Source organism: Peromyscus californicus, unplaced genomic scaffold (genome assembly GCF_007827085.1).
Source record: "Peromyscus californicus insignis strain IS unplaced genomic scaffold, ASM782708v3 Scaffold_5__1_contigs__length_169319896, whole genome shotgun sequence".
Taxonomy (NCBI): domain Eukaryota; kingdom Metazoa; phylum Chordata; class Mammalia; order Rodentia; family Cricetidae; genus Peromyscus; species Peromyscus californicus.
Window position 1 is genome coordinate 41853211 of NW_026294573.1, and position 26149 is coordinate 41879359.

A 26149-nucleotide genomic window follows, 5' to 3' on the forward strand; every position below is an offset into this window, starting at 1 on the left:
ATTCAAGCGGTGTGAACCTCAAAGGCATATCCTAACTACAAGCTATTAAATTTAATCTCTATGCAAAAACTTTATTTTCTCAACAATCTGCAATCCAAATACTAGAACAATATGATCTGTCCCCAAAGGAAAGAGAACAAAGAGAAAGGAAACAAAGGACAAAGGTTAACTAGACTACCTGCACCACAGTACTCAATCTCCAACCCAAGGTAACCCCTCGGCCATTAACTATGCTCCCTATATATTTAGCTAAACCCTAATCTTCATCATCACAAGGAACACCATACTCCTTTGCAGAAGTTATCTGTGTCAAACTGAAAAAGAAATAAGGATCGAAATACCATTTAGAAAGGCCAAGTGTTATACAGGAGTGGCAACAACATGCATGTGACTTACCAGAGGATAGTGTCATTGAAGACTATGCTTGAAATATGAAAGTGAATCAAATCTTAAATGTGAGTCCCAAAATGAGAAAACTTATAAAGCAATAGAAGTCGTGTTATAAGAAATATAACATCAAAATAAATGCTAAATTTGACAGAAAGAAAAAACTCTAAATCTATGATCAAAGCAACTAAGTTCAGAAAGAATATCTTTTTTTTTTTTTTTGGTTTTTCGAGATAGGGTTTCTCTGTGTAGCTTTGCACCTTTCCTGGGACTCACTTGGTAGCCCAGGCTGGCCTCGAACTCACAGAGATCCACCTGCCTCTGCCTCCCGAGTGCTGGGATTAAAGGCATGCGCCACCACTGCCCGGCCTAGAAAGAATATCTTTATCCAGGTAGAGGAGATTTGGTTTCTGGGAAAGTCTGAAGCAACACATCACTACCAGTAAGAGCTCCTTATTTTTTTCCACTTGAGCAATGATTCCTATCTGTCACTAACAAAAAAAAAAATGTAAATAGAAAACCAACTTAAGCCCTGTCTCGAAAAACCAAAAAAAAAAAAAAAAAAGAAAACCAACTTAAGAGACCAGTCTTTTGTTCCCAAAATATATAAAACTAACTTATGAGACTAATCTCTTATTTCAAAAAAAGAGTTATAATTTTTTTGTAAAGGAAAAACAAATTCTAGCATGACATTAATCAAAAAGCTAAAAGACCTGGAAGCCTCACATCATGGCACACACCTTTAATGTCTAGAGACAGAAGCAGGAGGAGGATCTCTGTGAGTTCAAGGCCAGTCTGATCAACACAGCAGGTTCCAGGGCAGTCCAAGATACATACAGAAACATAGTCTTATAAAACAAAATAAAATGAAAAATATAGATAGAAGTCGTTTGCTTTAACTTCATAAGATGTAACTAACATTACTAGAATGATGTGACAGCAACTGTAATTGTTTAAGTAACTATTTTCCCATCTGTAAACAGATCAAACAGGGTGAAGTTTGTTTGATGAAAGAGATTTTTGTGAAGGAAGAAAAAGAATATAATATAATAGAAAATAATAATAAAAAAAGAAAATAATAAAGAATTCTACAATCACTAGAAGGGCACCCTTGTAATCTTAGCACTTGGAAGACTAAGGTAGAAGAATTAGCATGAATTCAACATCAGTATAGGCCACAGTGAGTTTCAAGCCAGCCTGGGCTAGGTGTGACAGCCTGTCTTAAAAAAAAAAAAAAAAAGGCCAGGACTTAGGAGGTAGAAGCAAGCAAATCTCTGAGTTCCAGGACAATCAGAGCTACATAATTAGACCCTGCCTTGAAAACAAACAAACAAACAAACACTCTATACCAAACATAATAAAAATAAGATTTGAACTTTTCATCTGGATGCACCTCTTTATTATAAAAACATGGGGTGGGGGCGGTTTGGTTTTTGGTTTTTAACTCGGGCTATTTATGTACACCCTCTTTTGGCTCTAGCCTGCCAGAACAGCATAAGTACTACTCTACCACTACTTTAACAGTAACATACTGTGCAAACAGAATGAACACTTTTGATTAAATAGTCCAAATTCTAAATTGACTAGACAGCGCTAACTTTAAAAGTAACTATTGAACTGGGTATTGTGACCCACATTTACAAACCCAACACTATGGAGACTGAAGCAAGAGGATCTTAAGTTTGACTCTAGCTGCAGCTACACAGGGAGACCCTACAAGATGCTAGTATTCTTCCATTCAAAAAATTTTGGTGGTATGGTTGCTAAGGAAAACAAGATGGCACGTCCTCAAAAAGACTAAAAATCCTATTTCAGTTTAGGATTATCGTGTGACACAGCAATTTTAGCTTTAGATATACACCCAAATAAACTGAAGTAAGGGACTCCAGCAGATATTTTATAGCACTGTTCACAGCAGCATTATTCATGATAGTCACAAGTTATGAGCATGCTAAATATCACAGAAGATGAATGAGTAAGCAAACTGTGGCATTTCCAAATATGGAATATTAGTTAGCTGTTAAAAGGAATAAAATTGACACATCATAGATGAACCTTGAGAGCACATACACTAAGTGAAATAAACCAGTCACAAAAGAGCAAATCCTGTAAAAGTCTTGTTAAATAAGTTACCCACAACAGTCAAATTCATATAGACAGAAAATAAAATGTTGGTTGCCAGAACCCAGAAAGAGGGAGAAATGAGGATATTATTTAATGTACCCAGAATTTCCATTTTAAAAGATGGAAAGAACAGTGGAGATAGATGAATAATGGTGATGGTTGCACAGTGCTGTGAGTCTGTAATACCACTGAAGTGTACACTTGAAAGCGGTTAATATGGAAAATTATGTTATATATTTTCCATGATTAAATTTTGTAGTTGAAAAAACTGGGAGTTCTGTTCCATTTGTTTTTCACTACTGGGAATCAACCTGGGGCCTTATCCAAGCTAGCTAAGAACTCGAGAGGGGTGGGTATTAGAAGACAACTTGTTCTGTAGTAAGTTCATCCATCCACAGTGTCCCAATCCTCTCCCTTTAAGTGTGAACTATAATCTTCTACCCACTACTTAGCAACTTTTCACTGATTCTAAAAGAAGCATTTTTCTCTTTAAGTAACATGGTCAAGACTCCTTTCCCAAAAGCTTTTCATATTTAGACATTATACTATTATAACCTATTATCCAGCAATGATCAAAATCTGATTTTTTTTTTCCTAAAAGGAAATGAAAGTTTTAGAAAGCCTTCTTCACTAGGCTTGTTAATTGCTTTCTTCATGTTATATAATCATAATTAAATAAACACAAACATTAGAAAAGAAAATACTCAAATGCAAGTAAAGGTTTCAACTTAGGGCTTTTTTCCAAAACCTCAATAAATTTTATTTGACTTAAAGAAATTATGATTTCATTAAATCATATAAAATTTTTTGAAGTTGTGGAAAATTTTAAATTTTTTGGAAGTTTTTAAAATTTATCAGTTAGCATACCAAAAAAATGGGTTTCATTTTGACAATTTCATACATAGACAGCATTGGACTTTGCCTATATTTTCTTCCTCAACAGACATTTGTCCCTCCTTCCCTCCTCTCACTCAAGGTCCCTTTCCACCACATAAATAGTCTTTCTTTCATCTCATAGTACATATGTGTATATAAATAAACATATATATGGCCTATGGAATCTGTATATTAGAGAAAACAGGCAATATATGCATTTCTGAGTCTTTCTTACTTTGTCCAACAAGATGATCTGCAAGTGAGCTAACGTCACTCTCTTTTTTAAATTCATTGTTTTTAAAGGTGAATAAAACTCCATTGTGTACCCCACATTTTCCTTACTTTTCACATACTCATGGGCATCTAGACTGGTTCCTTATCTTGGCTATTGTAAACACCAACACTAAACAAGCATGTACAAGTATTCTTAAAATTTAATTTAAAATTGTGTCCTTTCTACACAGGCATGCTGATCTCGCATAGTATTATTGATTCTGACAAGCACATGAAATAAAACATAATTTTACTATATTCACTTTGGGGAGGTATTCCACTAAACAAGTATTACCCAAGAATCTACATACCATGTCTTAAGTTTGAGTGTACATGTGTATGTGTGCACATGCAATTTTGTGTGAGTGTGGTACTAGGTATCAAAACTAGGGCCTTACATATACTAGACTAGGCAGTGCTCTACCACTGAGCTACATTCCCCACATCTGCATGCCAAGTCTTGAGGTATAATCCTTACAATAAATTTCTTGATTTTATTAAAAGAGATAATTGCTTATTTTTAAATTAATACTAAAAAGACCTACAATACAGAAGACTACAATGATCAATATAAAAGTAAGACTACACAAACAAAATGATGTGATATTTAATTAGTAAGATCACAGGTTTCTAAACACACAAAGGATTAATGTGCTTAAAGTACATAGTCTTCTAAGCAAAATTTTTATTATATGAAAATTGTTCACACCAAATGCCATTAGTATTTTTCTCCAATTATATTTTCCAATGTGCACAGTATATCCTGGCCTATAAGATCATTCCAATATCACTCTTGTAAGAAAACTCTTTGGCCGGAAATGTAGACCAGTAGTAGAGCTCTTGTCTGGCATGCACAAGGCCCTGGGTATAATACCTAGCTACTGAAAAAATAAAACATTTTCAAAGGTGAAAGAGAGACTGGAAAAGAGAATGTTATTGAAATTTAAGAATGTGATCAAAATAATCATTTTGATTTCCAAACCAAAAGTCTTGATGCCTCAAAAATATGACTCTGCCTCTGAGAACAAAGACCCTAAACTTCCAATCCTTTAGCTAATGTAAGAGTAATAGTGACCCAGGTGTGGTAGTATACACTTCTGTAATCTCAACACTAGAGAAGCAATCCAATCTCGAGATCGATATCGATATCTATATCTATCTTGAAACTCTGCCTCAAAAAAAAATAAAAATTAACAATAAGCATAGTGATTGAAAGAAGATGGAAAGTAGCTACAAGTTATTAGAGCTTTTAAAAATTTATAAAATTAAAACAAAGTTATAATCACATTAGGGCTTGGGTAAATTCCACTATGTGTTGCTGTCCAGAACCTTTCCCATCAAAACACAAACTGGGTAAAACTCCATCTAAGAAGTAGACATAGTGGATCACAATTTTAATCCCAGTACTGTGAGAAGCTGAGGTAGGAAGACTGGATTTAAGTAGATGCCAGCCTGGGCTACAAAGGGAGACAGGGTCTAAGAAAGATAAAAAAAAGACCTCAGGCTATTCTTTTTGTTTGTTTGTTTTCAAGACAGGGGTTCTTTGTGTAGCTATGGAGGGTATCCTGGAACTCGCTCTGTAGACCAGGCTGGCCTTGAACTCAGAGATCCTCCTGCCTCTGCCTCCCGAGTGCTGGGATTAAAGGTGTGCGCCACCACTGCCCAGCCCTATTCTAAAGCCTACAAACACCAAAATATCATGACCAACTTTTCTTTTTAAAACCATCCTTTCTGAATTTGCAGTTTGCAGTATGGTCAAAATGTACATATAATCATATTCCTAGTGTACCAGATAGATACTAGAAAAGGAAAAAAGAGCAAATTCTTGGAAATGGTCATCTATTAAATAGAAAAGTAATGCCTACAGAGACCGTGAAGTAATGCCAATGTTGGAGAAAAAGTCTGCCTATATTTGACACACATAATGCCAAACGGTGTGTGTATGACACTAAAATATTTTCTTCAGTAAATATCAAAAGGCAAAGAAAACATTTACAGGATATTGTTTATAACTCCCAATCTTTCCAGACGCGCATGGTGCTACTTTCAGGGGGCCTCACTAAGATACTTACATGCCAGTGTCACTATAGAAGGGTTCAGTAAAGAAATAATCTTTAGTTTAAACTAACTCCTGAGGAAAGGACACCAAATAAATAAATTGGGTAGGGAAGGGGAATCTGCAAATATGAACGGGTTAAGTTTGTGTATTCACTGCAAAGATACATCAGAACATACCACAGAGGAGCCCCCTTAAATCCACCCTCCAAAGATTCCAATAAGGCCTTCAGAGTCTCTCACCTGTTTACCCCTCTTTGAAATGGACCACAAAGCCCTGCTAGTTTCATCTCCTCCTCATCACTCTGCCTTTTCACTCTCCCCTGCATACAATACACCACACCCATAGCAACACACTCCACACACACACATCAGTTTCCTCATGGAACAACCCAAACACCCCATAATTAACCCCATATTCTACACACTCCTCATAAAACTAAGAAAGAGCCCACACACACAGTAACCCCCAATCCTAACAACCCCAAACCTAAAATCCTCATTCAACCTCATTTAACACGTTCTACACACGCACACAATACAGCATATGAAATACACGGTCCCCACGGTTCACAATATACACACACCCTGAGCCACGCAGGGCAGAAAAGCCCACACTACAACCACTGCGGTGCTCAAACAAACGCTGGGAAGAGGCCACCGCGCTGCCACGCCGAAGCCGCCAAGTTGGAGGTGGGGGAGCGAGCAGAGCCAGACACTTCACCTGAAAATCCGCCAGGATCATCTCCCGGTCCATGTTGGACGCCATGGCGGCCGCCGAGCTCCGCGGCTCCGGGAACGCAGCGCGCACCTGGGAGCGAGACGGCGCCTCCTGCGGCCGCAGATGCGGCCGCCGCCGGGTGGCGAGGGGCTGGCGGGCGAGCCGGCGGGCGGGCCGGCGGGCCGGCGGGCGGGGCAGCGCGGGAGGCTAGGTGCTCATGCACTCAGTAACCTTCAGCCGCCCTGCGCCCGCCTGCGCCCCGCGGAGCCCTCGCTGCAGCCGCCGGGGCAAGGAGGCTGGTCTCGACGCCGGGCTGGTCCTTCCGTCGCCGGCTGGGAGGAGGACAGGCTGCGACAGCGCGCGCCCGGCTCCCTTCAGCCGCGGCAAGCCCGGCGGGGGGCGGGGAAAGCGAGAGAACGAGCAGGCGGGCCAACGCCACAGCCGCCTCCGCCTCCTCCGCTTCCTCCCCGGCCGCCGCCTCCGCCCCTGGTTGGCCAGCGCCAGGGCTGTCGCACATTTTGCCTGTCATCAAGGTCGCAAAGCGGCGCTTTCCGGCTGGCACGTGACTGCCCGCCTGTCAAGCGTTGGGCGCACTGCTGGCGGGCGGAGACGTGGGCCCAGGTGACTGGGAAGCTGATTTGCGTTCCCGGGAGCCTGAGGACCCGCAACAGGTTTTTCCGGTTTGGGTTGAAGCCGAGGCCTGGAGGTGCCGCCTCCCCCCTGGCCACGGCGGGAATGTGATTCGGCGCCTCACGTGGTTAGTCACACGCAAAGCACATCCAGCCTCAGCCCAGCTCAGCACACTCATAACCCGCCTGACACGCAGAATTTGTAAAATGTACGTTTTCCTCGGACAAAGTTTCACCAAAATACAGCTTCGTATAGGGTCTCTTACCCTCAACCTCACGGTCAAAAGCCGCTTGCATTCTGTCACTCCCAATCCGGAACCTTTTTCTGAGTCTGCACCCTCAGACCCAAACACTGAGGTACACAGAGGACCATGTGTCTGTGGAAGTTAGAAACTGAGAGGTGGATGAGAATCCAGACCTCAAAAGGATGCTGAACATTTTAAATTAATATTTGAGGGAAAAGATTTCTACTGCTATAATATGAACATTTCTAGAGCTAAGACAAGGAGAAAACTCGAATACACTATTTTGTATAGACTTTTTAAAATACTTTCATAAGTAAAACTCTGTAAGTACTCATAATTACTGAAGTTTTCAACTTAGGGTCAGAAATTGGCAATCCCCGTTACCTAAAACAGCCAAAAGTCTATGAATTATGTGACAGTTTGCAATTGCCATCCAGGACAAAGGAAGGGCGACAGAATATATTCAATCTTGACACAAGATAGCAGGAACTTAAAGACTTGTAAAGGGCACATACAGGCCCTGGAAAGTATTTTAAACTCTAAAAATGTTAAACAAAAATAGGAACTAATGAAATCAATATAAGGAACCAATGCCTAAGCTTCTTAGGCTAGGAATATATCCAAGAAAAAATATGAAGTCTGAATTAAATATTCAGTCCCTTGAATATAAACAAGTGTGCTATGTCATGTTAAGATCTTAATTTGCGGGAGGTGTAGCTCAATAGTAGAGCACTCGCCCAGCAAGCGCAAGGCTCTTAGATCCCCAAAATCACTGGGGGGAAATTATAATCCATGGTTCTTTTACTAAAAATAATCTGGCCTACAATTCTATGATAACTTGTATCTTTTTTTAAATTTTAAAAATTTACTTGTTTTATTTTATGAGTGTTTTGCCTGTGTGTATGTATATGTACCATGTGAGTGCCTGGTGCCCCTAAAGGCCAGCAGCGTTGCCTAAATCCCTGGAACTGGAGTTATAAATGATTGTGGGCCATGGTGTGGATGCTGGGAATAGAACCCAGGTCCTCTACAAGAGCAACAAGTGCTCTAAGCCACTGAGCCATCTTTCCAGCTCTATAACCTGTATTTTAATGTACAGGATCACCTAAATAAAAAAATAGAACTCCTGTGGCTGATGTGGTGATACATGCCTTTAATCCTAGCACTTGGAATACAGAGGTAGTCAGAACATAGAGAGTTCCAGACTAGTATGGGCTACATGGTAAGCCCCTGTCTTTTGTTTTTTGTTTGTTTGTTTGTTTGTTAAAAAGAGAGAGAGAGAGAGAGTAGAAAAAGGACCCTCTTTTTTAGTCTTTTTTGGTTGCTATCCCTAAAGGGAAAGATTTTGAAATTGTCATACAGGAATCATGAGGTGAAACATAATGCCAACAAAATAAATGAGACAATTCAATTACCCCATTAGTATGTCCTCTCAGAACAAGGCAGGTTCAGTTATATGGCCAGTATTAGTGCAACCCTGCAAAGTTGAGTTTTCTCTGTAAGACATGTGACTACCTCAGAACCCATTCAAGCACTGCATAGAACCCTCTCACCCTCTCTTCACTCCATCTAAAAGTTAAAACAATGCTATGGTGTAGTAAGAACATGTAGTAAGAATGGCCTGGATATTCAAACGTATGACTTTTTGGAACTATTTTCCCAAAACTTAGCTGTAGAAACCTGGATGAGTTGTTCAAATATTATTAACTTCAACTATCAAGATTGTTTCAGGAGGTAAATGAGAAAGTTCAAATGTTTGTATAAAATTAGCATAAATTTCATAGCATTTCTGTGTTTGAGACCTGTTGTGTGATATTTTCTCTGTGTTCTGACAAATAAAGCTTGCTTGGAGTCAGAGAGCAAAGCTAGCCACTAGTTAACCATAGAGGTCTGGATGCCTGTACAGAGAAGAGACAGGAAGTGATAAGGTGGGGTATAGAGAGAGGATCTAGGCCCTTTGGGGCTGAGGAGCAAGAGAGGTAGGAAGCAACTGACAGCTGCTCCTGTTTTCTGATATTTCAGGTTCTTACCCCAATATTTGACTCCAATTTTTTTATTTGGTAAAAATTAATTAGATTTATGCATTATCTGGTGCCCCACATTGGGTGCCATAAGTAATTGGATGTCTCCTGTCCCAACTGCCCACTCGGCCAATATCTCAGGCTTATTACTGTGACAGAGTCCTGTGCTGTTGTTCCCTTTGGGGGAGGGAGGCAAGTAGGCACAGTGTCAAGGACACAGATTCTGGGAAAATGTTGAAACAACAAACTCAGTTTATTCAGGAAGAGGCCTCCACCCTGCCCTGGGGGAAAATCTGATGAATATGCATCTACTGGTGTGACATGGCTACCTCTCATTTGTCCAGGTCATCTCCAGATCATGTTGCTAAGGCCCTTAGGCAGATCCAGGTTGACTCTCAGAAAGTATTTTATTACTGGTTTGGGCAGGCTGGCCCTCAGGCCTTTTAGGGATGAGTCATCCCACATATTACTAACTAGTTCTTACATTTAAATTAATCCATTTCTATTAATCTATGTACTGCCATGTGGCTCATGGCTTTACCTGTCCTCTAGCATGTCTTGCTTTCTGGGTGGCTGGCTGGTGTCTCCCCTGACTCCATCTCCTTTTTTCCATCATTCTCATTTTGTTTTTCCCCCAACTTCCTGTCCAGTGACCAGTCTGTAAGCTTTCTACTAACCAATGAGAGTAATACATATTCATAGTGTAGAAAAGGATTATTACACAGCAGAGATCTAACTTTGTCCCTTTTCAACCCCTCTGTGAATCTTTAATTGCTGACATGAAACTAAGAAAACTTAATGATTTCACACAGTGAGCAATACAATGCCTGGGGAAACTCCTCATAAACATTAAAGCTTTCCTAATGTATTGGTTGTTAGTATGATAACACCTAATATTCTTTCAAGGCCACCCCTTTGATTAAGCTTAAACACACAAGAATGTCTGCTTTTTTTTTTCTAACCATGGCCTTTAGTACCTTAACAAATACAATTTCATGTTCTGACAAATTCTATTAATTTTTTCCTGCAACTGTTTCATCTACAAAAGGTTTATTTCCTCCCACGGGTTTAAAGTTCCTTGACAGTTATAAACCATTTCATCCAGTATACTTTTATATTCATCATGGTACATCCACAGCAAAATCTTGAGTACATAATAATAATTTGAATATATTAACTTTTATTGTGTCTCTTATGGTGATATTGTATTTCCCAATATATTGTGCATCCTAATAAAATTATCTGGGGTCAGAGAACAGAACAACCACTAGATATAGAGGCCAGAAAATGGTGGCACACACACCTTTAATCTTAGCATTCCGGAGGCAGAGATCCATTTGGATCTCTGTGAGTTCAAAGCCACACCGGAAACAACCAGGCATGGTGACACACGCTTTTAATCCCAGGAAATAATGGTAGGAAGCAGAAAGGTATATAAGGCGTGAGGACCAGGAACTAGAGTCTGATGAAGCTTTTAGGCTTTTAGCAGCAGTTAGCTGAGATCCATTCGGATGAGGACTCAGAGGCTTCCAGTCTGAGGAAACAGGATCAGCTGAGGAATTGGCAAGGTGAGGTTAGCTGTGGCCTGTTCTGTCTCTCTGATCTTCCAGCATTCACCCCAATACCTGGGTCTGGGTTTGTTTTTATTAGTAAGACTGTCTAAGTTTCATGTTGCAGTCTCTAGTCAGGCACAGTGGCACACACCTTCAATCCCAGCATTCAGGGAGCAGAGACAGGTGGATCTCTGTAAGTTTGTAAACCAGCCTGGTTTACAAAATGAGTTCCAGGACAGCCAGGGCTGTTACACAGAGAAACCTGGTCTTGAAAACAAAAGACAAACAAACAAAAGTCTTCTACATACAAGTATATTATATACTTTATTTAATTCAGTCTTCACAACAGCCACTTTACACAATGAAAAGCTTCTCTTGAGAGGTTAAGAATTTGTCCAGGTCCATGATCGAAAGTGGAAGGCCGGGGCTGGAGAGATGGCTCAGAGGTTAAGAGCACTGCTTGCTCTTCAAAGGTCCTGAGTTCAATTCCCAGCAACTACATGGTGGCTCACAACCATCTGTAATGAGATCTGGTGCCCTCTTCTGGCCTGCAGGGATATATGCAGACAGAACACTGTATACATAATAAATAAATAAATCTAAAAATAAAATTAAATAAAAATAAAATTAAAAAAAGTAGAAGGCCTACAGTTCAAGGCTAGGTCAAAACCAATATTGTTCCCAGTTTCTCTGGTGACTTCCTACAGTATCACCCTCCATGCTGTCAAGTTTATAAAGTACATGAAAAGATTGTTTCTTACCTATGGTCTAGCTATTTTGATTAGATAACCAGCATCCAGAATTAATGTCTACTACAGAAAAAAAGGAAACCATTGAATTATCATGAGAAAGTAATTTGTTTTTAATTTTTCTAAAATTCCATTTTGAGAAAATTTTACTGCAGTGCCAAAAATCAGAATAGATATTCTTTTTCCATAAGTATTCAAAATAATTTTAATCTCATTTTCATAGTCCACTAAAATAGACTTTGGCCTAATTTAAATACAATCTTCTAAAATCTTCGTATACTGCCTCTTTCTAAAACTCTTTGAGTTTTTATTTCATTTTTCAAGTGTATGTTATTTGTGATATTATTAATACTTATTTTACTATTTTTTAATTATGTGACATCCGTATAGGTATCCACAGAGGCATTCGATTCCCCTGGAGCTGGAGTTACAGGTGGTTCTGAGCCACCTGGTGGTGCTGGGAATCAAACTCAGGCCCTCTGCAAGAGCAGTCTAAGCTCTTAACCACTGAGCCACCTCTCCAGTCCCTATTTAACTAAATTTTTATTTGAAATTATTTTGGATTTATAAACTCCAATGACAGCCCAGATCCTGAAAATTCTGAAGAGTCAAGAACTTTATAAACTATCCCTCAACTTGGTTTTGCCTAGTGTTTCCTCAGATTTACACTGAGTTTGTGCTGGGCATGGCAGCACATACCTTTAATCCCAGTATTGCTGCCAGGATGAGAGCCGGAATGGGACAGAATTCAGGGGAAGACCTTATTTCGGGGCGGGGGGTGGGGGGGACTATACTGAGTTTATGGATTTTGAGTAAGAATACTCAAGGGCAATAGGTCCTTCTCATCACATGATATTGGGGTCCTCACTCTATCAAATGACTTATTGTAGTGTTAACTTTGATCCTGTGATTGAGATAACCGAAGTTTTTAACAATGTTTCTTGTTTATTAGGTAAATCATGAGACTAATATTACTACCAAGTTAAATTCCTGTTTAAGTAATCAAACAGGTATTTTATTCAATGATTTTAAAGAGTCTAGTGGCTGATCTTGGACTTGTAAGTAATGGGAATGGCCTAAGATTTAGGGCCTAAGATATGAATTCCAGTCCTATACTTAATGACTTTAAATCATAATTTCAAATTTCCCTCATCAAAAATTGAGAATAATATTTACTTCACAGAGTTGTAAATTTTAAATGTGTATCATATTTAATAACTACAGAACACTGCAAGCATTACTTATTAATATCATATTTAAGCTTTTAAGTTGTTTACTGGCATTTTTTTCTTACTTTTCAAGAAAGGAATTTCTAAGTCCTACAAGTACCCATATGAAAAGCCTGTTGACTCTCAGAAATAAATACCCAAGCCACAAGTATACGTAATTTTAAAAAGGCCCCCTAGGGGGCCACCTCTGTTATCTATAAATTCAACAAAGAGAAGATTTTAAAACCAAGAAAGTATAGTTACCTCATTCACATTCCTCAAAGCTAATCATGTAGAAACTCTTCATTGGCTGGAGTCAATGTGGGAAAAGCATGAAATAATTTGACTAAACCATATGCTTGCTGTAAGTCCTTTAAAATGATTCCCACAACTCTTAGCACTTGATATCCAACTATACAGGTTGCCTTTAAGCATTTTAGGGACACAACTATATTAAAAGAAAAACTGTTAATTTTCGATGTAACTGAGTACCTGTGAATCTTCTGAGTATGTGTTAAAATATAAGGTTATTATGGGGGACAGATCCTCTTAAATCTACCTCAGTGAACTAGCCCCCACAAAGTAAGGGATTTTTTTCTTTTTTCAACTCAATGTGGTAGCACATGCCTATAAACTAGGAAGAACTAAGAAGGCTGAGGCAGAAGGCCCAGGAAGAAAGGGAGGGATGTGAAGAGGAAAGGGGGAAGGGAAGGAGGGAGGGAGGAAGAAAGGAGTGGATATTCATCGGTGGCACTTCATTATGCTTATTTAAGCTCTCTCAGTTAGACTGAATTGTGTGCTGCCAGTTCTGCTTCTCAGAGTAGGCAGAGGAAGCACACTCTTCGGCACCAAACAAAACCAAAACTACGCCCCCCCCCCCAAAAAAAAAACCTTTCTTAAACAGTATTTTGGGTTGCAGAGATGGCTTAGCAGTTAGGAGCACTTGCTGCCTTTGCAAAGGCCCAGAGTTTGTTTCCCACCCCCAGCCTCATAAGACAGCTCACTGTATCAGGGAATCCAATGCCCCTCTTCTGTCCTTTTCACACACACACACACACACACACACACACACACACACACACACACACACACACACACGAGTTTTTATTTACTCATTTATTTTTGGTTTTTCAAGACCGAGTTTCTTTGTGTAGCCCTGGCTGTCCTAGAAGTAGCTCTGTAGACCAGGCTGGCCTTGAACTCACAGAGATCCACCTGCCCTCTGCCTCCCAGGTGATAGGATTAAAGGCACATGCCACCACTGCCCTGACACATAAGTTTTGTTGTTTTGTTTTTATGTCCCAAAGTTTTCCCCGCCCCCATTCACTCATCCTCTTCTATCTCTTCAGAAAGCAGAGGGTCTCCCGTGGCTATCAGCCAGCCATGGGATATCAAGTTGCAGTGAGACTAGGCACGTCCTCTTCTGTTAAGGCTGGATGAGGCAATCCAGGAGGAATGGGTCCCAAAAGCAGATAACAGAGTCAGAGACAGCCCCTACTCCTACTGTTCAGGGTCTCACATGAAGACCAAGTTACACAACTGTAACATATAGGCAGAGGGCCTAGGTCAGTCCCATGCAGGCTCCCTGGTTGTCAGTTCAGTCTCTGTGAGCCCCTATGAGCCTAGGTTAGTTGGTTCTGTGGCTTTTCTTGTGGTGTCCTTTACCCCACTGGCTCCTACAATCTTTGTTCCCCCTCTTCCACAGGATTCCAGAGCTCTGCCTAATGTCTGGCTGTGGATCTCTGCATCTGCTCCCATCAGCTGCTGGATGAAGCCTCTCTGATGACAGCTGGGCTGGGCACCAATCTATGAGCATAGCAGAGAATCATTAGGAAGCATTTCACTGACTTTTTTTTTTTTTTTTTTTTTTTTTGCCAGTTCTGTTTGGTTCTATCCTAGGTCTCTGGGGTAACCCACCTCTGGATCCTGGTCCTCAGGAATGTGCTCCCTCTCATGGTAGGCCATATAAGGTTTCTATTTATTTATTTAATTTTTTATTTGCATTGATATTTTGCCTGCATGTGTGTTTGTGTGAGGATGTCAGATCTTGGAGTTAGAGACAGTTGTTAGCTGCCATGTGGGTGCTGGGAGTTGAACCCGGGTCCTCTGAAAGGGCAGTTAGTGCTCTTACCCACTGAGCCATCTCTCCAGCCCCGTAAGTTTTTTAAATGAATCTAAAGTTAATATTTTAAGAAGAGCAACTGAAGTCATAGGAAGAGCAGAACTTTATTGAACTGTTTTTGCTCCTTTTTAAAATTAGTGATGTATTTATTTATTTTGAGACAGGGTATCTCTAACGTAGCCCTATCCTGGAACTCACAATGTAGACCAGCCAGCCTCAAACTCAGAGTCTGCTTGCCCTGGCCTCCCAACTGCTAGGATTAAAGTCGTGGGCCACCACACCCAGCTGCTTTTCCTCTTATTTGCTGGTACTGTATCATTTTTATATTTATTTACATATTACCTGTGGGTGATGGGATGTTAAAATCTTCGTTCTTAGGGCCTCCAAAAACTCTTAATACAACAAGGTACAGTACTGCATACTTGTAATCCAGCCATACCAGGCTGCTTCGAGATTACAAGTAATAAGCCAGCCTGAGATACATAAGGAGCTGTAGGCTTGCCTGGATAAAAGCACCCTAAATCATGAGTTTTCTTTACTCAGTTACACAACACAGGTATTTTATTTGATGAAAGTCAGAACACATGTACACTCATTTTTTACAGAATACATACAATTTTATTCTTTCTCATTACCATATTTTCCCCAAGCAAGATGCTATTAAATTCTAGAAGGCAATGTTTGTAAATTGGATTAGTGCCAGTTATCACTTTAACAGTGCCAGTGTCCTATCACAACTTCCAGCTGAACTAAAATCTCATAGTTCCCAGAATGATCGAGTATACAGTATACATGGAATCCTAAATATTATAATGTTAAAATGTTTGCTTTTAAGGAGTTCATTTCTTTGGTTGTTGTTACCTGATTCACAATATTCAGCTTTAGTTACACCAGAAAATAGCTGCTTTTTTTCCCTTAACAATTTAAAGAAACACTGCCAAATTCTTGTTAGTTTCAACTTTCCCTAACAGCCAACCTGTTTCAAGATGATTATCCAGATGTTTCTGGCTTGTTTTTAATACTTGCATTTTACTCCATGGAACTGGGTACAGATGTTGCTTGATATACGTGCCATGGCTGGTTCTAATTAGACAACTTGTCATTTTTTTTGCTTGGTTTCATTTTGCTCACTGGATGCATCATACAACCGTGCTGGTTTGTTTTCTAACTTACTGTAAACTTTGTTTAAAATTAATCCCATTTCTCCCTTTCCCTCAAGAAGAGAAGTCACATTTTCTAGACCCTGGAACTTTAAAGCTTCTAAGTTCATCGTGATTTCTTGTAACATACTTTCCGTTCTCCTACAACTCAGTCTACGAGACTTCTCTGGTCTGGTGCTGTCAGTCGGGTCGCCTCCGCAGCCCTGGCAATGACCTGACAGGTGCCAAGGCCTGTGGTGGAGCAAAGGAGTTCAGCCAGAGCGCGCTCCGGGAGGAGGAGGCGGCAGCCGCAGGCCAGGCCGCTCCAATCGGCGAGCCTGGCCCGGGAGCGCGGAGGCCGGGAGCTGCCCGGGTCCAGCTGGGGAGACGCCAGGAGCGTCCGAGCACTCTCCGCCCGCCAGCGGTAGGACTGCGGAGCCTCCAGAGCCTCAGCCGGCGCGGGGTTACCACCGCCGGGGTCCCGCCCGGTAGGGGCGCGGCGTCGCAGGCTGCAGCCAGTCAGCCCCAGCCCAGCAGGCCGGTCCGGGCGGCCCCGACCCTGCTTGGGCAGGGGCGGCTAGCAGAGCCGGCGGGCAGGAAGCCCGCAGCCGGCCGACCCGCGGACCCAGGCCCTGCGCGGGCTGCGGAGAGCGCGGGGCCGCGGGGGCGGGGCGAGCGCGCCGCCGGCCAGTGCGCCGGCAGGGCGGAGGGCGGGGCGTGGGCGGTGCCCGGCCTTCCCGCTCCCGCGGCGCGCTAACTCCACGGAGCCTCCTTAAAACTCTGCCGTTAAAATGGGGGCGGGTTTTTCAACTCAAAAAGCGCTCAATTTTTTTCTTTTCAAAAAAAGCTGATGAGGTCGGAAAAAAGGAATAAGAAACCGGCACCGTCTCTGAAGAGGCAACCGAAGCAGCAGTTGCTCCAGCGGAAAAAGAAGCAAAAGAGGGAGGGGAGGGAAAGATCCTAAAGGGCGAAGACGCACAAGTGCCTGAAGCCGGGAAGGGAGCAGCTCTCCGAGATTTTGGGGAGTCGGACTACAAAAGAAACTGTCAGCCGCAGCTCGCGAGGGACTGGCTCTGCCTGGATCGGCTCCGGGACCCAGCTGGCTGGCCGCCGCTGCCCTGTCCGCGGCACAGACTAGGGGCACAGGCCGGAGGACCGCGAAGAACTGGCCAAGTGGCACCGAGCGCCCGAGCTGCTGGACGGACGCCAAGAAATCGGCGGGACTAGCTGCGCCCGGGAACTGTGGCGACCGCCTGTACTTCCAAGGACCCTTCCCATCACCGGGGCCCCCCGGAAAATCGGAGAAGAGGGAAAGACCGCTGCAGAGGCGACGACCGCCGCTCAGTGAGCGCTTGCAGTGGAGAGCCTGAGCTGGTTCGGTCGTAGGCGGGAAGTTACTGGCGAGCTGGCCCGGTGCAGCCGCGATGCTACGGCGAGCTGCCACAGCGACCGGAGCCCGGTAGACGCATCCCTCGTCGCCCTGCTCCTTCCTCAGGCTGCCGGGAGTCCGGGGACCCGGCGGGACCGGCATGACGGGCTTGGCGGGGGCCTGCCGCGCGCCCACCAGCCTCCGGAGACCTGCGCCCTGCCCGGCTCCCACGGCCTCTGAGGCTCGGCGGGGCTGCGGCAGCCCGGCGGGCGGGCTCCGGGGGCTCTTCTGAAGACGCCGAGCCCGCTGGGGAGTCGTTGAGACCCGAGAGTTGAGGGCCACGGAACTGCTGCTCCGGTCTGCCTTCGGCGATCATCTTTAACCCCCCAGCACGTCAGCATCCAGCCATCGCGGCGCTCTTCTAGCGAGCAGCACTCGGAACTACCCCCTTCGGCGAGACGGATGGAAAGCGAGCCCAGCGGAGGACCTGCCCCTGAAGTTCTGCCTCAAGTCACCATTGTGAACAAGGGTGGGTTAAAGCCTTTTCTTCTCTCCAATACTTTTTCTCCCGCAGTGTTTTCTGAGCTGATCTAGTCCCTTAAGGCTCCGCACATCCTCCTCACAGAACTGTGAAGCTTAGGTACGTGACAGCTCTGCCTACATCTCACGTCCAGAGTAATTAATCAAGAATGCCTGTGTGTCTGTATGTGTCTCTGTTGAGTCGCCAGAATCCTTCTTAGGGGTTAAAGCTAAAAAACTAGGAGAAGAGCCCCTCTCCAATGGGCTCAGTTTTGCTGAATAATCACGTGTGAATCGAGGGGCGGGCTTTTGGCAGGCCGACCTTACTAGTATTTACTACCAAGCTCTACTCCAGATTAACCATCCCAGTCCTTCTGTCAGCCTCCGATGCCATCATGCAGCCTGATTAGGAGCAAAGGAAAGTGGGAAAGGAGAAGCAACTAACCGTCTTTTCCCGATCGATCGTCAGGACCCTAAAGGATGGCCGAGCCTTGGGGGAACGAGTTGGCGTCCGCAGCTGCCAGGGGGGACCTAGAGCAGCTTACTAGTTTGTTGCAAAATAATGTAAACGTCAACGCTCAAAATGGATTTGGGAGAACTGCGCTGCAGGTTGGTATCCACAGAGGTGGGGAAAACAAGTTAATAAGGTTGCCTGGGTTTCTAAAATGACAGCATTTAAAATTTGAGGGGTACAAATCTTCACTGTTTTAAAACCTACTTGGTTGCCATATTTTATATCTTTAAGTGGACCCAACTCCCCAAAATGACGTACTTTGGAGAAACTCGTCAAACCAAATAACATCCTCGATATCAAGAGAATCGTAGGTTTGGTCATAATTTTTGGAATGTTTTTGTGACAGTGGAGATTTTAAAGTAGTCTTAGCGTCGAAATCTGTTTGTTTTGTGCTGTGTTGTTTTAGATAGCTCTTTAAGCACATTATTATGACTCTTATTTGAAGTAAATACACAGCTAATAGTGGTTTTTACCTATTTTGTTCCTAATAATTGACTTTAAAGTTAATTTCCTTGACTACTAGGAAGGGTGTTTTTCCTTCAGCTGCTTCATGTCTTAACAGACGACCTTTCCTCGTTTGGAATGGGATAGCCTGGGCACCAGGACAGGATGTACATTTCACAGTTAATATGGTACCTAATATTCAGGAGTGAGGAGAAATAAAAAGTTGAATTTTCTAATCAGAGCTGAGCAGTAGTGTTTTTTTTTTATTATCCCCGTGGTCATGCGGTGGTATGCTCTGATTTTCAGTAATTAGATTTACAGGCAACAACTGACACATGTCCAGCTGCCAAGGATGGACCTGATAATATTTTTTCCTCCTCCGAATGTTGTCATGTAACTTTGCTGAAAGGCATAGAAACAAAAAGTTGGAAAAGTGATCTCCACTAGTTGCTTTCATTGGTGTTCTGATGGTACTCCTGGGAGCTTTTCCTTACCACGAGCAGCTTTTGAAAACCCACTGGGGTAAAGGCATTACAGAGCTTTGTTTCTGTTTAAAAAATCAGAAATGTAAGTGCCAGGAGATAACCACAGTGGAAGCTCACACAGTCTGTATATTTTAAGTCAGAATACACCTGGTCTTGCAAAATTTTTACTATTGAGGAGGCTTATGCAGAGACACGAAAATATTTATCTTGATTCAGGTAGATTAAATAAGGAAAGGGTTTTGTTTTCGTCTTACCACCTAATACTTTTGTGCTGGTTTGGTGATGGTAGCAATGCCCTAAACTCCAGATACTGAAAGGTTTTCTGTTGAAAGTCAAAAGATTAGGTCAATTTCACGAAGTATGAGCCACTTCATCTATGTTCAGAATCTTTTGCAAACAGGGCAATTGGGTAATGAAAACAATTAAATTCTGACAAACATTTAAAAAAATAATAACCATCCACTTTTGTTTATATTAACAAACTTAGATAATACCTACTTATTATAGCTTAATATCAGGACATATAATGAAGCAAGCACACACAACTGAGAGTCTTTTTCAGTATACATAATCCTGACTCTGAAATTGTGTCATCAGAAAGAACTTTCTTCAAAATCATTTGTAGTATTACTGTTACTTTCTGCCAAAGATGGCAAATTTTAATCTGTGATTATGTTTCTTACTCAACTGTAGAAGCCTTTTCTCTTTTGCTATTGTTTTCAATCAGAATAATCAAAGACCTTCATCGTACATTTGCTTTGCAAAGATCTAAGGTGCCTGTTTCTTGTTTTACTCACTTTAACTCTTTAAATGTGACTACGGTTTTAGGGAGATATGAAAAAAATTAAAATTAGACTATTAATTTTTAATAACCAGAAAATATATTTCATGGAGGTTCTGGAAAAATAAATTTTGGGTCATTTTTCTACTGCCCTAAATGAAGGGGTGAGAGGGTTTTATTAAAGAGGAAACTTAATATAATGACAAAGTGTGTAACTTGCACTTATAAAGTATTATTCATTCTAAATATATTTTACTAATTTGCAATTCTTTAAAAACATTTTAAAGAGATTAAATCAACTTTGTACATGTTTTCAAATGTATTACATTTTTACTCTAATAGATATTGAGTGTCTAGTAAGTAGCTCACTTATTATATTATTATATAACTTGGATTCTTATGAACATACCTAAATATAACTGAAACTAGTTCAAATGCTGGAATTTTCTGGTATATTAATGATAATAATATTTTTCACATGAGAATAATATTTTTCACAAGTAAATAATATATATTTTACTCTCAAGTGCTGTTATACATACATTTTTACTTATGAGAGATCTTTAACAGACATTTTTAAAATATAATACATTTAAACAACAGTAAATAAGTCTTTGTCATATAAATTATTTTGTGCCTTGCTAGCAAGTATTGATACTACATTCTGGGCTTCAAAATATTGTTAGTTTACAAATAGCTCTTCTTAAATGTTATGAGTGCAAATGGAAATTAGACAGGATCACCAGTTGATTATTAAATGACTCAAACCACAGGATAGAGCTGTCTGTTCCAACACACACGTTAAATTTCTTAGTTTTACTTTTGCTCACTTGAATATCAGAAGGCTAGTTAGAACGTTGAGAAATACTAACTAATACAGTAGGGTGGCTGTTGGATTCTCTTGAGAATGGTGGCCATGCAGGCATTTCCCTCTATTACAAGGCAGATCACTAACTTAGCTTGAAATAAATTGATATAATAAGCAATGTACAACTCAGCGGCTTAATTAATACCTTAATAACTCAGTGATATTCTGTAATTTGAAATGAATTCTAGCCGTGGAATGTTTCTAGTAGCCAATATTTATAGCCTGTAAAGAAAAAAAATTCATGCTTAAAAATTTCAGGCAATATCTATTTGGAAGGAACTTGTAAAACATATCATTTAAGAACATGTTAACTCTGGGATTTTAAAGGATCATTTCTACACTAAGTGACATTTATCTGGGGGTTTAAAGAAACCCACCATCATTTGTTTTCAGTAACTACTAGGAAATAAATTTTACTCCCATTTAATCTTCCAGAATTAATAACCCCAGGTATATTTTATGAGCATGAATAAACAAATAGGAGTCTTTACTTAAATACCAAATTACATTTCTTTTATTTTAGGGAATTCAAGAAGAAAAAAAAGCAAAAAACTACACAGGTCTTCATGAAAGATAAAGAAGCAAGTTAGCCATCAAATTAGATAAAGAACCAAATTAGCCATCAAATTTATTCATGTTGCAGAAATTCTGTTTTATTGATCAATTTATCCCACATCTGGGCTTATTTAGAATATTCTTATTGATCAATAAGATCAATTTTTGTACTTTTCTATTTTTACCAACTGGTACTTGCCTGCTACACCCTCCTTCAAACTCTGTGGTATATAAGTCTTCTTCAAGTACTGAATCAAAAATAATGGCCGGAATAGGACATAGATGTCTTTAAATATTGCTGTAGCTCCAGAGCTGGAGGGATTCTCCCATCTTTAACTTCTTTCCTAGGTTATGAAACTTGGAAATCCGGAGATTGCCAGGAGACTTCTGCTCAGAGGTGCTAATCCCAATTTGAAAGACCGAACTGGTTTCGCTGTCATTCATGATGCAGCCAGAGCAGGGTTCCTGGACACTGTACAGGCTCTGCTGGAGTTTCAAGCTGATGTTAACATCGAAGATAATGAAGGGAACCTGCCCTTGCACTTGGCTGCCAAAGAAGGCCACCTCCCTGTGGTGGAGTTCCTTGTGAAGCACACAGCCAGCAATGTGGGGCATAGGAATCACAAGGGGGACACCGCCTTCGATGTGGCCAGGTTCTATGGAAGAAATGAGGTCATGAGCCTGATGGAGGCAAATGGAGTGGGGGGAGCTGCAAATCTACAGTGAGTGTGAGCCAGCGAGTGAGCGGGCGAGCGGGGAGGGCCTTCCCGTGTGGCCTTTACCTTATCAGTTAGGTGGTTTGGCTGTCCTGACTGTCCTAACTATCACTTGTTAAAATATGAGGTTTTGTTTTGTTTCTTATTTTTAAGCAGCTAGTTAACTTCTTTGAAACTGCCTAATTGGAAATCTCACTACAAGTTTATGAAATATTTAAACATCTTTTTCACTGTCAAAATTCTGATTTCTAACATGTAATTGCAAATAGCTATGCCTTTCTTCTGGATATTTTATCTATGATTTTTTTTCTTTGCTTACCCTTTGCCAGTCTCAGTGTCTGACTTGGAGACGTTGTTTAAAAATTATTTGTCCTGATGCATCTTTTGCCTAATTAAAACACATTTTCAGAAGAGGACCACGTTTTCCTGTGATTTTTTTTACTCCTCTATAACCTATACACAACTTGCCACTCTGTAAGAAATATGTTAAAAAGTTCATAATACTGTAAGTCGTAACATTAGAAAAGAACACATTGGAAATCTAGTTATATTGAATTATTCCTTTATTTTCTTCCCCATACCCCTTCCTAAATATTTCATTGGCTAGTTCTGCTTTTATTAGTATTTTGGCTTCAAAAAGGAATATGAACAGCATTTTTGAAGATCAGACTTGAAATTATTTCAGTGTGAATTCCTAGTAATGTCCAGTCTTCCCTTTTTCCTCAAAATTGAGTCAAACAGCTGAAAGGAAGATGTCAGAAGTAGCAATCTGAAAACAAACATCAGCTCTAAAAAGTCAGTGCTGAAAGCAAATAGCACCGTGGAAGCTGCCCCTTAGGTGACTTTTTAAAATAAAAAAATGAAACAGTTGCTTAATGTATTCTCAGACTTGTGCCACAAGTCAGCCAACACAACACTGGCCTTTCTTTCCCTATGAGTGTCAAAAATGCAAAACTACAAAATGTTTAAGTATTAAATTACAAATATTAGTGTTCATGGTGGGAGACTAAAAAGACCTCAGCCAGAAAAAAAAAAAAAAAAAAAAAAAGGTATATAAAGACCCGAACTACCTAGGGTCTACAGAATAGGAAATATAAGAACTTTCACTACACATAAAAGCAGCTCCTCCATATGGTACTTGATTTATTTCCACATGTTCTTTTTTTTTTTTTTAACTAAATGGTCTAAACTCTTTTGGGGAGCATTTTAGCTTAAAATATAAGTTGTTGAGGGAACTAGATATACCTCAAATTTCCAAAAGGATTTTCTCCACATCTAGTAATTAGACTGTCATATTAGTTAAAGATAGTCCCCAAAGGATTTCAATGCAGTTACCACTTATAAATTTATAAATACTGTATTCATCATTTGCCACACAAACAAAGATGTTTTATGTGAAAAGTTCCCTCCTCTGCTTCATGAGCTCTCTGCCCTCAATTCAAAAAGAACAAAATGCTTGAATGTTTATTGAAGGGCGTGGCTCTGATGTCTGCCTTAACAAGGACTGCAAGGGTTGAAGGCGAGCTCTTTAAAATAGCGCGTCTTCTAGTGTAATACTAAAGAACCTAGGATAAAAAGCATAAACATTTTCACTGTGGGCTTAAAATTTGCATTCTCTAAACTGAGTGCAATAAGATTTTTACTTCTGCCTCCTTTAACTGCATTTCTACATGAATGTATTTTCAATGTCAGGATGACATTCAATTTAGGAAAGTTTTAAAGGTAGAAGTTGAGACGGTCTAAAAGGAAAATATTTCTATTCAAGAATAGACTCATTATATAAAACATACAGCTTTAGTAAGCTGAATTGTTCCAAAGAGTAATACCATTACTGAAAGTCATGCTTTAAAACCCTCCCTACAAATTGCAACTGTAAAGTTGGGTAATTCCAAATTTACAGTTTAATTGACTCGAAGTACCACATGTCTCAGCATTTACTTTATCCCATAATGTAAAATCACCTTTAGCGATTTCAAATACAAAGGCACGAGATGTCCATAAAGCAAAAGAGAAGTATGGTAATTGCTTTGTTCTCGGGTGGTCTGAGCACAACAAAGGGAGAGGATGCCCTATCTCTTCATCAGGCTAAGATTTGCTAGGCATTAAAACATCTCCACATTACCCTGGCTCCTCGCAGGAAGTAACTTTGCTAATCTGAGTATTTTAGAAATGAGTTATGTGGTCCCCTCTAGGAAATATGAAAAGCTATGCAATCTCTCAAAAACCTCGACAGTGCTCAGAACTCTTGAATAAGCAGAGCAGGGAGTGTAATGCTGAGCTTAATGGGGTCTAAATTGCATGGCGCACAGGTCGGGAGAAGTCTGAATTTATTCAGGTGCAGAGTAAGGATGAAACATCTAATTGAATAGAGTGCCCAGAACCCCAGGGGACCTGCTATATCAAAGATAGAGGTTATAAAGCAGAGATGGGAGCAGAGCTGTCTCCACTGTGCCTAATCCGCACAGGGAAACTCCAGCCAGCCTTTGCGCAGTAAACTAAATCCAGATTTACACCTGCAAAAAGAGGGAGGGTTTGTGCACTAACAGGGTCTCAGTCCACACTCTAGTACTGGAGTCACTAACCAAGGTACCTATCCTCTCGTTTCTCTGGTGAGTCAACAGGGTTGTTTTGTTTTTTGTTTTTGTTTTTAATGAATATCATGCATCAAACAGTGGTGTGATGACCTTTTCCGCGCGCGCGCGCGCGCACACACACACACACACACACACACACACACACACACACACACACACACATTGTGGGAACCTGACTAATACATGAAGTATTGTTCCCTGGAAAAGCAATTTATTTGGCAATATGGTAAATTTACTTTATCTTGATCATATTGGATGTTGGAATTTGTGGCAGGGGACTTTCAAGTTTTCAGTTCCTAGGAAGGTGTTTTAGACTTTCACTGGGGTCCAAGAAACACTGGAAAAATCACAGTGCTGAAGGGAAAAAGGGTCATACTTGCAAACCTTTCTAGCTCTTCTAAGCTACCTCAGTCAAAAGACTACCAGGGGGAAAGCCTTATCTTCGTGTGTGTGTGTGTGTGTGTGTGTGTGTGTGTGTGTGTGACTGCTGCTTTTGCCCGGCTGTTTCCTGCAAATCGACCCACGCAGACATTTAGTGAGAGGCAGAAAACAAAAATCCCGCCTGAGATGGGGGTAAAGCTCTGCCCAGAGTCAACCGTAGCATCTGTGGAGGGGCTGCGAACACATCTTTTGTGTTCCAGACTCAGACTCGGGCTGGGGAAGAAGCTGGAGCTGGGCGCTCCTTCTGTGCGCGCAGAAAAGCCCGAGGGTGGGGGTGGGGGAGCTGCAAAACCGTTAGCTCACTTTTTTTTTTTCCTGTACTCGCAAAGGTCTCTTTCCTCTTCTCTTCCTGTCCAAATATTTCAAATTTCCGCGCCTTAAATAACAGCCTCCTTTTATTTAGTTAGTTTCCTCGGCAGGTTCGGCCACCGGCTGGTCTCTGCCTCTCTATGGACCCGGGGCTCCTCTCGCCCCTTGGTGCTCCTGCAGCCCCTACATCACCCCGGGCCCAGCGGGCTGCGCCGAGCGCGCCCAGGCGAGGCACAGCCCCGGCCCGCCGCGACCTCGCTTGACCTGGCTGTCCGGGCACCCGGGAGTCACCGAGGCCGCCCCCAGCCCTGACAGGAGCCGACCAGTCTCCCAATCCAACTTCCCTCCCTGAGCTTTAGGAGCACGCACCGCTTCGGGCTTGGAAGCCCACAGCCCTGCGGCGGCAAAAAGCCAGGGGCGGGAGGAGAGCAGCGACGAGGCCAGTGACCACA

General features: G+C 41.5%; 2 protein-coding genes across 3 annotated transcripts in view; one reads left to right on the forward strand and one right to left on the reverse strand.

Annotated features, from left to right (window-relative positions):
• Faf1 (Fas associated factor 1) overlaps nucleotides 1-6606 on the reverse strand; it is a 347836-nt gene extending 341230 nt beyond the window's left edge. Inside the window, exon 1 of the mRNA XM_052715293.1 lies at nucleotides 6440-6606. Coding sequence (XP_052571253.1) covers nucleotides 6440-6484 — 45 coding nt within the window. The 5' untranslated portion in view covers nucleotides 6485-6606. The remainder of the gene's footprint in view (nucleotides 1-6439) is intronic.
• Nucleotides 6607-17886: 11280 nt separating this feature from the next.
• On the forward strand, nucleotides 17887-22769 carry Cdkn2c (cyclin dependent kinase inhibitor 2C). Of its 2 annotated transcripts, XM_052718077.1 has the most exons (3): nucleotides 17887-18000; nucleotides 18460-18599; nucleotides 21986-22769. In XM_052718077.1, the coding sequence occupies exons 2-3, from the start codon at nucleotides 18471-18473 to the stop codon at nucleotides 22361-22363; spliced, it is 507 nt and encodes a 168-aa protein (XP_052574037.1). In that variant the 5' UTR covers nucleotides 17887-18000; nucleotides 18460-18470; the 3' UTR covers nucleotides 22364-22769. The 2 variants fall into 2 exon arrangements, with proteins under 2 accessions (XP_052574037.1, XP_052574036.1); XM_052718076.1 differs by lacking the exon at nucleotides 17887-18000 and having other exon boundaries at nucleotides 18458-18599.
• The last annotated feature ends 3380 nt before the right edge of the window (nucleotides 22770-26149 follow it).

Bases quoted from the DNA above. Each gene is read 5' to 3' on its own strand.
- Cdkn2c (XM_052718077.1), top strand. From the start codon at position 18,471: ATGGCCGAGCCTTGGGGGAACGAGTTGGCGTCCGCAGCTGCCAGGGGG. The intron at 18,600-21,985 runs GTTGGTATCCAC...CTTCTTTCCTAG, and splicing joins TTGGGAGAACTGCGCTGCAG to GTTATGAAACTTGGAAATCC.